Source organism: Synchiropus splendidus, chromosome 1 (assembly GCF_027744825.2).
Source record: "Synchiropus splendidus isolate RoL2022-P1 chromosome 1, RoL_Sspl_1.0, whole genome shotgun sequence".
Taxonomy (NCBI): domain Eukaryota; kingdom Metazoa; phylum Chordata; class Actinopteri; order Syngnathiformes; family Callionymidae; genus Synchiropus; species Synchiropus splendidus.
The window spans coordinates 55071703-55085650 of NC_071334.1; the positions used below are offsets into that span (position 1 = coordinate 55071703).

General features: G+C 41.3%; 1 protein-coding gene across 3 annotated transcripts in view; it reads left to right on the plus strand.

Moving 5' to 3' along the window:
* LOC128768919 (astrotactin-2-like) overlaps nt 1-13948 on the plus strand; it is a 301659-nt gene that overhangs the window by 262364 nt on the left and 25347 nt on the right. For all 3 annotated transcript variants that reach the window (XM_053882198.1, XM_053882256.1, XM_053882341.1), the window contains one exon: nt 253-401. In XM_053882198.1, coding sequence (XP_053738173.1) covers nt 253-401 — 149 coding nt within the window. The remainder of the gene's footprint in view (nt 1-252; nt 402-13948) is intronic.

Consider the following 13948-nt stretch of genomic DNA (forward strand, 5'->3'; position numbering starts at 1 on the left):
TGGAAATGGTTCGCTTTTATGTCTTTTGAAGGATTAAATTAGGAAATGGCACCAGGGACACTGCTGGAAAACAGGTGACATTGGAATGTTATTTACTGTTGTTGCCTACTATTTTGGTCATTTCTATCCAATGGCAGTTTCACTGAGGCAAACATAGCTCTCAGAAATGTGCGTCACTTTGCGATTGTGGCATTAAAAACACATTATGGATACTAGTTGCACCTTCAACCCTGTGGTTCTCTTGTCCAATAGCTTGCACCTTGCTCCTTACCTGGAGCCCTCGAGCACAATGGTGGCTCTGGAGTGGACGGATGTGGAGCCTCTGATTGGATGCAAAGTTTCTGACTACATCATCCAGCATAAACGAGTGGAGGATCCCTCAGAGGCAGAGATCTACACAGGTAAGGAGAAAAAGGCGTATGCCATTACCCACCTGGCATTGCAAATCTGCCTCCTCCACCGAAACCTCACTTTTCATCACGTCTTACCTGCTCTTCTCATGTCCCCATTTACTCCATTCATGAGCCTCATCGGTTGTCTCTTCCTCAACTCCTTTTTCCTTCCAAAACTGTCACTGACCTTTCTGGCTTTGTCTCCAAAATTCCCCACATGAGCATTTCCTCTGAAATACCAATTTCCCTCCTTGTCTTTACTGATCACCCCCAATGAAACCCCAAGCATCTTGTAACTGTGTTCCAGTGGTTCCTTGTATGGTGGCACTCTAGCAACAGTCATCCTCACCCTGACCACCCCAGCGTCGCTCTCATCTTCACCTCGTCTTTAAAAAACACACTACTTTCATGAATTGTGTTGGCCCCTTTTCTTGTTACAGAGTAGCTGCTGTATTTAGTTTGTGACTGTGATGAGTATTATTTACTGCAAGTTTCTACATACAGTCTTTTTATGAGAAGGCACTGGGCCTTGAAACTGCACAAATGAAGTGAAGTTGTGAAAACCTCAAATTGGTTTGCATTCATTGTGCTAATTATTGATGGTGGTAGCAGGCACATCCGAGCGTCAACATTTATTGCTTCCCATGGTTAATCTCTTAAGTGGAGTGAATGGACGACAAGATAAAAAGATAATTCTGGGCTCAAATGACATTATACATGAGTCATTCTTTGAGTGTCCGCGCTGCCTGTCTTTCCTTTAAAGGTTGGAGTGACGTAGGTGGGAATGAAACACCGGAAGGAAGCCATCAGGGCGTCACTTAAAATAAAGGCAGAAATCAATGGAATGAGATTAAAGTTTATTGTCTTGATACCAAACAGAAGTAGAAGCTTAGCAGGGATTAAAACAGATGACGCATGGCAATTTATCAGTTTCCATGAATGGTGTTGACCAGTGAGCCAGTGGGTCGAAACCATGACTCATAGAAAGGGTGATGGGGTTTTAATAATATTGGTCTGGAGGAATTGTGCTGTAGCCATTCGGAAGTATGGACAGGCCATCCATCACCCCTGGGAGGAGTGCTGATGAAGCATGGGCACCAGCGAGAGAGGAGGAGAGAGCGTCCAGACAGCTAGACACAGGCATGCTGGCAGAGGTGAGGCAGGCAGGGGCAGATGGTGTGGGTGACTCACCCTGCTGTGTGCCAGTCACCACTATTAATCATGTCCAAAGAGACAGCGTAATACAGATTAGAAGTCATTGCCTTTGTCTTATGTCTGGTTTTCTTCCTTTAATGACTTCCTGCTACTTATACCTTCCTCTTAGTCATTCCTGTCCAATTAAAACAATGAGATTCTTCACCAGTGTATAGATGAAGTGGACTTTTCAAAGTTTAAAACAGTTCAGTGGTTCAAGAAAAGTGGAGCTACTGTGGTTCTATAACAGGCTTGCCCAGACCTTCTCGCCAGCTACTTATAAATGACCACGTCTCAATGATCTACCGACAATAAAAGTGCAAAACATGTATTTATTTATAAGTATATTGAGTTTTTTTATAGCGCTCTTGTTTGTTCTCACTGTGCAGCAAAGCATCATGGTTACTGGTGATGTTAAGTCACCATAACTGAGTTTATTGTTGAGAGTATAACAACAACGTATAACAACACTAGATTAGTCTGATCTTGCACATTCGACCAGCAGATATATATATACATATATATATATATATATATATATATATATATATATACACACTCTCACACAACACATATAGGTAAGCGTCTGGATGGCTGCCACTTAACTATAAAACCAGCTCCTCAAAACCACTTTTGTTCTCAAAATTGAATAGAATCAAGATTGCTCATACAAGCCTGGAACACATTTCAGAGTAACTTGTATGAAATAATGGTGGGGCCTCTGAAAATGATGGGATCTTGTTCTCTGGGGCTCAGCAAAATAATAGACTACAGTCACGATAAGTATCGTTTTCTCACACTTACTTCGACTTATTTTGAATTTATTGGGTTTGGGCACCTCGCACACGTTGCGGGCTTCTTGTTTATAGATTATCTTTTAAGCACTAAAATATATGATTTCTTAATGAAGCCAAAACCTGAAATATAGTGGATGGCGGCCCTTATGTGGCTGCCGAGCAAAGCAGCACAGCACTGGTATAATTCCTCAGTGTTCTTATGAAACAGACATTCTGTTTTTTTCGTCCACTTCTCCACTGTGGAGAATGAGTCGGGATTTGTTTGGGAATAGAAACATTACTCAAGGGGGTCTTGGCTGTTTTCTCAATCGATATTCCTCAAATCAAATTTTCCTTTTGATTTTTCTGAGACAGATTCCAAGAAGTCCAAACCACCGCATCATATGACATGACCACCCATGCACATTTGGAATCCGCTTGCCGTCTTCTGCCCTTAGTTATGGAATGTTCATCAAACACTGAATCTTTTTTTTTTTCTTTGCATCTTGAGATTTTAACTTCCTCATCTTCCTTCCACTCAGCTGTCTCAACAATAGACCAAACAAAGAATGTATAATTGCTCCACTGAAGTATAAGGTAGATGTTATACACAGCATGACCATTGCATTCTGCAGTGAAACTGATGGCAATATTTACTAGTTTTGAATGCCTGGATGTGTCAGTTTTTGGGGTCAGGACTAATATATCTTCAACAGCGAAACAGTCAAAACAATAAGAAGCATCAGGTCAGACAGGCAAGAGAAAAACTCAACCCAGGCTTACTAAAGTGTGCACTTTTGCTTCCACCAGATTAGACCAGTTGTTATTATTTATATGTATAGCAATTTATGTATAACCTTGTTTATGGTTGCAGGGAGTGCTGGAGCATATCCTAGTGCTTACTGAGCAAGAGGCGGGCATACACCCTAGGAGCAATTTTTCAGTGTCCAATTACTCTAGTGAGCACGTTTTTGGACTGTGGGAGGAAACCAGAGCACTCAGAGAAAACCCACACGCACACAGGAAGAACATGCAAACTCTATAAACTAGATATATTTATACAAGCGCCTTCACTTTTTTTTCACTTTCTCACTTTTTCAGTGGTATTGTACTGTACAGTATAGTTTTTGAGTTGTTATCCAGAACCGGTGTAACTTCCGAGACGGACTTTAATCCAAGAATGATGTTGGTTCTTATTTGTCTACCATTAGTTTATGCACCATGATCCTTAGGACTCACTCAGATGTGTGCAATTCAGGAATTGCTGGACAGATTTATTTGCTGATTCATTTTGGTTTTCTTCCTTTGGCTTTCCCCATCAGGGATTGCCACAGCAAGTCAGCCTCCTTCACCTTAACTCATATCGTCTTGTTTTTTTCCCCTCAAGTGTTAAGTTCTTAAATGAAAAAAAAACTTTGTTTATTAATATGCTTCTGCAATAGATCCGCCTCAAGCATTAGCGGAAGCAATTACAAAATTAGTTTTACTGAACGTTTTAGCAGGCAAGTTGCTTTTCTAAACACTCCCCATCAATCATCGCCATGGCAGAGGCTGTTTTTGTTTCAGTTCCACGAGGATGACTAAACCCATTCAAATGTCATTTCCAGAGTGTTTTCATTAATAAAGGTTTCTTACATGAATGGGTGCAGTCACATAAATTGGGTTTGTGTCACTCCCTCTCATTATATAAATATATTATTTTTTAAAAATTCAGCTAAATAAAATTATTTTCAGCCCATAAAACAACTTATGGTGGTGTATTTTCTGGCAAGTGTCCTGTAGTGCTGAGTGGAAAAAAAGCAGATGCCAATATTTTTGAACTCCCCTCTTAAGTTGTAAATTCTCCTTCATGATGGTGGCTGGTGTTAACTGACTCGCTCGCCGAGTCCCGAGTCACCTTCTTATTCATGGTGTTTTGGCTTTTTCACTGCCGATAAGTCAGCGTTTATGACAACTGTCATAGTTCTTGCTGAGTTCGACTACATCATGCTGATTTAGAGTCAGAATCAGTTCACTTTTTTTGCACCGAGTTTCGTAGTCAGTTTTCTCAGGTTAGTTATTTTCTTCTTCGGGGGAACTGAGAACTTTTTCTGAAAGGTTTCATTTGATTTACCCTTGGATCAATTTTCACCTAAAAGACGGTACAAATGATAATAAAAATTACAATCTTTATCAACCCTGGTCGACCCAATGGATGAAAGTTTGTTTATTAAATTGAGTCGTGCTTTAATACAACAAAGAATGCCAGGATACCTTTGTTCATGGGGAATCCTCTTGCATGAATGGAAAATCCCTCCTTCCACCACCCACTTCAGCTCTACTGACAGACTGAGATCACCATTTGACCTTGCAGCAAAGTTGAAGGAGGGGACACTGTGACATTTCGCAGTCATCTGCTCGCCGTCTTGAGAAAGGAAATGAAGCCTTATTGGAATTCAGGAAAGAAGCAGTTCAGAGAGAGAGAGAGAGAGAGCCACGAAATGGAGCAGTAAGAATGAAAAGTCAATGCGTTTGAGTGGAAGGAATTGTGACAACAGTGGTTTTGGCCCAAACCGATCCAAGTCTAGTGCTGCCAGATGTCCAGATGGAGCAGACTGAGAGGGATCACCTGTTCCTACAAGGCCAGCATGGCAAGAGGGCCACTGACTCATTGAGATGAAAAGTAGGTGAAGATGAGGTCATCTCAGATTGCCGTTAATCATCTCAAGTGCTGGCTAACAGCAGATGCAAATATGAATTACAGTGGCATGCAGTCTGCAAATATAACTCATCCTGCTTAACAGATTCATTTGAATATAAATTCTGCTGCTGTTCTTGCAAAGACTGCTAGAGGACATCATCTGACACTGTAAGTACAGGAAGTGCAGAATGTGAATTTATGAATTCATTCAACCTTCTTTGTGGCATTGTTTCTGGCTAAAGTGGTGGTTTTATTGGAAGTTTATTTTGATATGCATATAAGTCAAGATCAGGTTTGAAAAGCAGAATGGAGAATATATCGACAGCATTGTCTATTCCCGTATTGATGGTCGATGTTGAGCTGTTTTCTCAGTCGTACGGTGGTCCAGTATTCCAAAGTCCTGTTTGTTCTATTAAATTACACTTGTTCAAATATCAACTAGCATTAGCTTTAAATCGGCAATAAGGTTGTATTAAGGTCAATTTGCTTTTAGATTAGATTAGATAGCTTTATTTGTACTAGACTGGGGAAATTTGACTTGTCACAGCATTTACTAACTAACTGAAGTGAAATTTCCCAACACAATGTTTGCATGTCAATCTATTTATTCTGGATTTATTATTGTAAATGTCGGTGAACACAGTGGTTGCACCACATGAACTCAGTCAGGATGGGTGGCTCCTTTCTCCGGGACTCACAGATGCTGACACAGTACAGTCAGTCAGATGCCACAGTCACAGACAGCCTTTAACTTGAACTCCTCTGCTAGTGTCAGTCTGTTATAGCAATCACTGTGAAACCAGCTGACAAGTTTGAAATTAATTCAATGTATTTGGATTTGTACAATTGGGGGTGATACAATATGTAAACCAAAAATTCAACTAGCAGTTGTGTCATAACTTAAGATGCATATAAGATGTAGTTTTTACGATAACAAGCTATACATTTTAGCATAATAAATCATTTGTATTTTAGCACTGCGTTCTTTAGAACCAGACAGTGAGTATCAACCCTTATCAGAACATAGTCAAATTCAGAGTTGCTAAATGAAGCTGCCACTATGTGATTCTGTTGATCTTGTCCTGAGCAAGTGTCTTTCTTCCGCCTGATTTAAGGGTCCAGGTGTTGTCTTCAAATCAGAGAATATATCAAATGTGGTTTTGAGCCATGGCGTTGAACCTGCAGTACGTCAAATTAGAATTGCATCCACAGTTTCCACCATGGTTCGATTCCTGCCATTTTTCTTTTACCTGTCATCACAACATTATTTGTTTTTATGTTGCCATTTCTTATCCTGTGCCATTAAAATGATCAGCCTCTTCTGGTAAAGTGAGATCCTTGGATGAAAAAAATCTGGCCATTTTCAGTTACCATAAATTCCGGAATTGTAGCCACACTCACTAAATTTAAGATGGAAAATACATCTTGTTCATACACAAGCCGCACCAGTAAGGTATTAGCATCACAGAAAGGTCAGTGGTTCACCCAGCTTAAAAATGCACAAGGATCACTTCTAAACTAGTTTTGAAGATGGTGTCCAGCATCCAGACTGACTCATGAAACAAACTCTGCAATGTTCTGAAGATGAATCACATAGTTTCATTAAAGCGCTCAAAATTCGCCCTCATGTCTGAAGTTACGACACCACAGCCTGTGTCAGCTGCTGCTTCGCCTCTCCAGACCTCCAGGAGATCGGCTCTGTTGGCGGAGCTGCGGACGCGCAGGTGAAAACAGCGCATTTTGAGCGCTTTAGGGTCAATTAGACCCCTGTGATTTCATTGGTTTGATGTGAGGAGGCGCACATTTTGGCCACATGACGCTGTAAATGTCCATATATTAGCCACATTGTTGTATAAGCCGCAAGGTTGATAATGCAAGAAAAAAGTAGTGCCTTATAGTCTGGAAATTATAGTAGTCACTGTCATGCTATGAAAAAAGGGTTGTTCCTGAAATTTTTCCATCATTGTCACCAATGACAAAAACAACACTGCTTTACGTTAAGAGGGTTTGGAAACACTGGGAATTGATGAATGACAGAAAGTATTTTAAATGCAGGACTCAATACCGCGAACGACATTTAGACAGAGTTCAAACACTTAGGAGCAGGCGAAGTAAGAGGAAGCTGATGGAGACAGAGGGTTGAAGCGGCGTGTTTGATCCGGCTGCTGGTTCCTCCCTCCCCTCACACCTGACAGGCCTCGGTGGTGCCGCTCTCTCACGGCACGTGTCTCTTTTGCAATTAGCATGGGCGGCATCCTGCGCCTTCCCTTTATATAACTGCTCCATTACTGTTTGAGACCAAGAATGCCACCCAATGAGTCGATAAGCCTTCATTCAAATAGATTGAATTATATGGAGATAAACAGTGTCCTTGAGCATGGGTGCAGATAACAGATTGGAATGACACAGCTGACTCTCTTTGTTTTGTTAATTAAAGATGACCTCATCGCTAAAAATGGATTCTGTGCACCTCCTCATCACGAGCCTCGCCATCAGCAGATTGCAGATTGCAGGCAGGGGGCCAAGGGCTTTCTGCATTCCCTTTTTGCTTGTCTTTTCCTGCACACACACATCGTCTCTCTCTTCCTCACTGTGCCTTCGGTCTAGACTTTTCCTGATTGAATTCACCGGCTTTCCATCTCTCCTTTACCGTCTCGCTCCCTCAGTCACCATTATGTAGATACAGTACTGTAATGTGTTTATGGAGCCTTGTACCTGACATCATGATATTTGGATATGACACGCATTCGAGAGACGTTTGTACTGTTATCCTTGACCTATCCATTGTACACCTTCTTAATGAAATTATGAAGCATATGAGGATCTGTTTTGACCGAGGGTTGGGTAACAAAAGAGATTCAGCAGTGCATTCCGATTCAGAATTGAATGAGTAAAAGGTTTAAATCGATTCACCACCTGACCAGTAGGGGCACTGTGTGTGTTACTTGCGTTATTGGAGGGAAGCTACACATGATAAAACGCCAGAAGAAGTGTGGAGATCATGTGGAAAAGTTTCATTTTTGATCACAGTTGTATTTTGATTCGCAACATATATATATTTTTTTCTTTTATATATTTGTAAATAGTATTTTTAATACACTAAACTATCAATTACATTAGTGGTTACTGAGACTCGCAAGTCCTTGATCTGTGACTCGCAACATGGTATTGTGAGTCTGTTGTCAGTCATTGCATGTAGATTGAAAGGTGCCAGAGTCAGTCCACTGTCAACTCACACACACAAAACCGAGAGCAGTCAGACTTTTTGGAACCAGTGTTGAACACTAAAGTATTCTTTACAGATTGCAGACAATTCCAGTAATGCAAGGACATAAACACATCTCCATCCTTGCTGACTGTTGTTGATGTGTGTTCCAAAATGACCCAAACCTAGTTATGACTCTGTAGATTATTATACATTACATTTAAAACCAGAAAAAAACATTAAATCTGGCACCTCTGGTGAGCTCATCCCCACCGTTACTACTTTATTATAGCCCTTCTTTTATTTCATCTATATGATCATATGATGCCCTTTTTAGTATTTCAAATCTCTATAAAACATAAAAGCTCAGATTTAAATAAGCTCGACGAGGTAGCTGAGTGGCAGTACCATGGCTGAATTTGCTAAACCCAGGAGAAACTGAACAAGGAATTCAGTTGTTCTTGCTGCTTCAATGTGGGCAAGATGCAAGTGGCTGTGTTCAGTCTATGGGATCCAGGTGATATATTGTGTTGTATTAGATTGTGTGTTTCGTTGTCAGGGTTTTTGGTCCCCATGAGTCCACATCAATTCTCAAGTCCTTTGATTTGAATGGCCATTCTATGATTGAGAACCTTTCTTGTCAAGTTAAATTTTAATATTTTCATGACATTTTCACAGCTTGCTTCCCAAGGAAAGGTAGATTTATTGTCAATTCTGCCATATTCATTGCATATAGAGGATTGAAATGTCATTACTCAGCGGCTCGTGCGTTGACATATACAACACTGAAGTATGTATGAAATAGAACATAAATAACTAAATACAACAAAAGATAAACAACAAAAAAAACACAAGTGTCGAGTTAACAATGAGAGTGCAAACAATTAAAATGCAACTAGGAGTGTGTGGGGGGGTGTATATTAGTGTGCATGTGTGAATGAATAAACACATAATCCTTAGCATGAAATGCTTGAATGTTGCCGACAGTTAGGTTTCCAGGGTTCACCCCAGTTTTTGTTAAACCAGTTCCTGCTCGTTTCAAACTACCTGAAGCCATATTACACGAGTGTTACCCAAGTTTTTTTGCCCTTGTGTCCAAGTAAAAGTCCCAAGTCAGTGATAGATGCAACGTAAGTCCAAGTCAAGTGCTCTTCTCACCAATGTGAGGCCAAATAAAATCAAAAACCATTGACTGATCAATCTTTTTTCATGGGTGGATGACACCGCCTAGTATCCTCATATAAGTATTACTGACTGCACTGAAAAACAGTTGAAGTATAAAATCTATATAATATTTGTCCTTTGGAATCAGATCCCTATATACAAATTACTCAAGTAGTCTGTAAGGACATTCCCTTCCTTTTCCCTGCGGCATGTTGGTATATTTGATAGCTTTGTGATTGGAGCTTCGCTGTGCAGTATCTGCCCCTGGTCACCTTCAGGTGGATCTCCGCAGTAGTCATCCGAGTCCTTGTCAACTGTTGTGATGTGGTAAGTGTGTGGTCTCTTTTTACTGCCCCAAACTCCATTTACTGCTGCTCTGTCTGACCTCAGGTCTGCACTTAGCAGTGAGACAAGACCATATAGCGTTAACAAGCTTCAAGACTCCTTGCTGAACAGTTTGGTCGGTATGAACTGCTGCCCTGTTTGTGGTTTAACACGAACATGACTGGCATGTAAGAACAAATTTGGAAGCGCTCGATGCAGTGACCATCACCTCCTTTGTGGGAATTGCAATCCAAACATATGGTGGTTCATGGGTGACCTTAAATTTTTTTTGCAACTATGAGTTCACATTAGTGGATGGCAATTTCTATTAGGACTGGGCCATATAGCAAAAATATTTGTTTTTCTTTTTTTCTTTTTTTCTCATATCATTTGATATTGATTATTCTGAACTTTTTTTGTTTTCAACGTTTTTAAAATGACATAAAATGAAATGGCAAGCATAGAAAATATTGAAAAAAATATTGACGTTAAACAAGGCAAGTCATTGAGTCAATATTATGCGTCTTTTACGCTAACATGCGAAACAGGCAAGTCATTGAGTCAATATTATGAGTCTTTTACGCTAAAATGCCACGACAACCACCATAATCATGTCCCTCTCCATGATGCATGTTGTTTTCCACTTGTTTCAATGGTTTGGTTTAGCACGTATGATCACATGAGAATAAATCAGAATCAAATTTATTGCCATGGTTAGTGGGGATCCCACCAACTAGGAAAGTGCTTTGGAATACAGTGCTGTCAAAAAATTAAATAAAATAAAATAACAAAGGCTGATCACGAATTCAACAGTTTGACGGCCAAGGAGAAGACGCTATTCCTGTGACAGGAGGTTCTGGTTTGGCTCGACCGTAGCCTCCGGCCAGAGGGAAGAGGAACAAACAGTCCATGTCCAGGGTGAGAAGGGTCGGCTCTGATCCGACCTGCCAGGTCCTGAAGAGGTGGCAGGCTGCAACCAATCACCTTCTCAGCAGAATGTACGATGTCACTGGAGGTGGCGCTGTTGTACCAGACGGTGATAGAGGAGGTGAGGATGGACTGGATGATGGCCATATAGAACTCCACCAGCGACTTGGTCGGCAGTCGTAGATTTCGTAGCTGCCTCAAGAAGAACATTGTCTGCTGCGCCTTCCTGATGAGAAGCCTGATGGTTGGCTCCCATTATTCGTGTGGCATGTCGGCTTTCATTTTGCCCTGGTCGGGGTTAGTCGAGCAAATTTCTATGACATCGCACTCTTGGGAAAACAGAACACACACATAAGATTTCAAAATGGTACACTGGTCTTGGATTTATAGGCTTCGACGTGTTGACGTGTGAGACTGATAACAGTGAATGTTATCAGTCTCACACGTCAACACGTTGAAGCCTATAAATCCAAGTTAAAATGGAGAGAATGAAACATCAAAAATAAAGATTAAGACGTAAACAGGGTTTGTCCTTTCGGGCTTTTAACGCTCGCAAAATGTCTGCTTTGTATCCAAAATAATGTGGACGTTTTACATTGGTAATAAGAGTAATCACTGTAATTACCGTGCTTTGGCTCATTATGGTGTCATGACATACAGTGTGCCGGTTTGTGTGAAATTAATTAGTGGTTTACCTGCAGTGGTTAGTCTGGAGCTCGTCAGCGTTGACATTTTCAAACTCAGCGAGAAGTCGGCCAACGTTCTGCTTGCAGTTCTGCTCGACTTGCGTCATTTGGGACCTAAAAAAGAATCCAAACCATTGCAGAGGTGAGGGTTTTAACGTCTTGATAATGCGTTCAAAACTGACAGACAGACGGACAGACACAGACAGATGTTTTTTTCTGAGTTACGAATGGTGTTTTCTTAATTTGGTATTTGAGTTTATTACTGTGTACGGGCATTGCGTCGATTAATGTCTGGGACATTTCATTTTAAATGCTACCAATAAACTCAGTGACCTGAGAAGCCAACACATCTTTTCGCATGTCTCGACTAACATGCGGGAGGTGTCTTCTACTCAGTGGTGTCTTCACTCCACGCCAATGGAGCCACCACATGTGCGCTCCACGGCTCACTGCAGGTCAAACCAGGTGACTGTGTCATTACCTACATCTCGATGAGCCTGTGTTAATCCACCAGATGTGTAGGTGCATGTTATAAAATATTTTCATTGTGCATGCATGTGTTCCTTTATAATCTGGTGCAACTTACTGTTCATTATTTGTAATTGCCCCTTTCCTGCCGATGGCTCTGAACGCACCCCATGCTGCCCACAAAGAAAAGAACTCCTACCTTTCTTTCCTTTTTTTTTTATGTGTTTTCTAAAAAGGGGTTTTCCTGCTCTTCTGAGATATTTTTGGGCCATTCTGGGTGGGGAGCCGCTCCTGTTGTGTGCCTGCAAAATATTTCGACTCATTTGAGTTTGATATTTGTCTGTGCAAACAAACCAAACATCGCTGCAGCTGCACCGCGAGGTCTGTCAGCGGCTGAATCCGAGCAGCTCCGTCTGCAAATCGTCTGTCAGCTGGTCTCGTCATATTCCCATGATTTGCTGTTATTTGTTTCCCTCTCCACGTACTGAAAAGGTCACCTGGCATTTACCATGAGGTTTTAATCGCCATGTAAGCTGGAGAACACGCAAAATGGCTTTTACCGTAATAGAATTTCAGGGGCCTTAATTTTTGCCAGCTGTGTGCTGTTTTGGCTTTGGTATTGACAGAAATGTTGATGGACCACAGGCCTACCAATGAGGAGCCCCTCACTACAGTGTGTTTGGAAGCACAACTGCAGCTTCTGGGTGGGTTTTTTTTTCCTTCTACAATCGACATTTCATTATTCAATTTTAATAGCATTAGCTTTGTCTTGTTATTCATGCAAATTAAAGCTACCAACTCCAAGTGATTGAGGTCCTTCACCATGGACTGATGAATGGTGAATTGTGGTTTAGCGCTGATTTATTCTAGCACTTTCAGATCTTTGCATGCTGCAACATTCTAGTCATCACTGTCTTCAGATTCGTCTGAGAGGTGGTCGACAAGGCGTTTTCCTAAGGAATATGTAGCTCAACAAAAATAATGATGCGGTTTGAGTGTTGAGGGACGTCTGGAAGGTGAAAGTATATTGACGCAAAATTGTGAAAAATGTAGCATGGTTGTCTTGGCTTGTCTTTTATTTTCTCCAAGTATATTTCGATAATAACTGCCTCTACCTTTTCGCGCCCTTGAGTAGTTGCAGTACCTGCAGCTGGTAGAGGCCTGCTGGCTCAATGGTTGGATGGCTGTAGGGCTCAGGGGTTACAGGAGAGAAAATCCACCAAGGACATCGGCGAGGCAGCAAAGAAAGCCTCCGGGTGGCTGTGGATCACGAGTGGCTCACGACACCATGTACTCCTCACCTGGGCAATTCCGATGGGGTCTCATAAGCCCTGGCTGGGTTGCCAGGATTCATCACTGAACATGTTCATCCAAGGAACACGTCCTCACTCCCATGGCGTCACATATTGACTTTGGGAAAGTAGCAATTTGCATCGTATACCGACCAAAAAGGCAGCCATCAGTGTTGCATGTTGACACATTTACAAACATTATTTTAGTCCATTGAAACACAGATGCTTAACAATCTACACTGAAGGCTGCCTTTGCCATGGGAGTGAAGATGGGTTGGTCCAAGCAGCACCTTTATGGTGTCTCACATAACTTAAAGGCAAGTTGAAGAAGAGAGTGCCTGCAGGGTGGTAAACACTGAGACGTGTGATCTCTGAGAGAGAATTAAAACAGGAATCAGAACCAGAGTTAGTCGTGGGGAGTTCTTGGAGACGGTTTTTAGAGAACTGTTGTGTTGGGGATAAAGGTACCGTTTGAGGTATAAGGATTTATGCTAAGAAGAGTGGTCCGTCTGTCCATTTTCATAAAAGGATTTGAATGAAGTAAGCAAATCCTTGTTCACCTGTAGCTGTTTTGCTCATGGGGTTACAATGTTTTCAGTGCAGAAGATGGGTTGAGTCCCATTGAGGCCACAGCTGTGGTTTTATTTTGTCATTTTTATTTAGATTAAAATATTCTAGACCAAGCATTGATTAAAAGTGTCTCAGCTGAACTGTACTCGGTAACATTTGCTCTTCACAAGCTGATATTTATAATCAAAAGATCCCCGTCTAGATGTTGAGGTACATGGTGTGCCTTCATAGGACTCACTGATCATCATATTAACAGCTCACGTTCCAGTT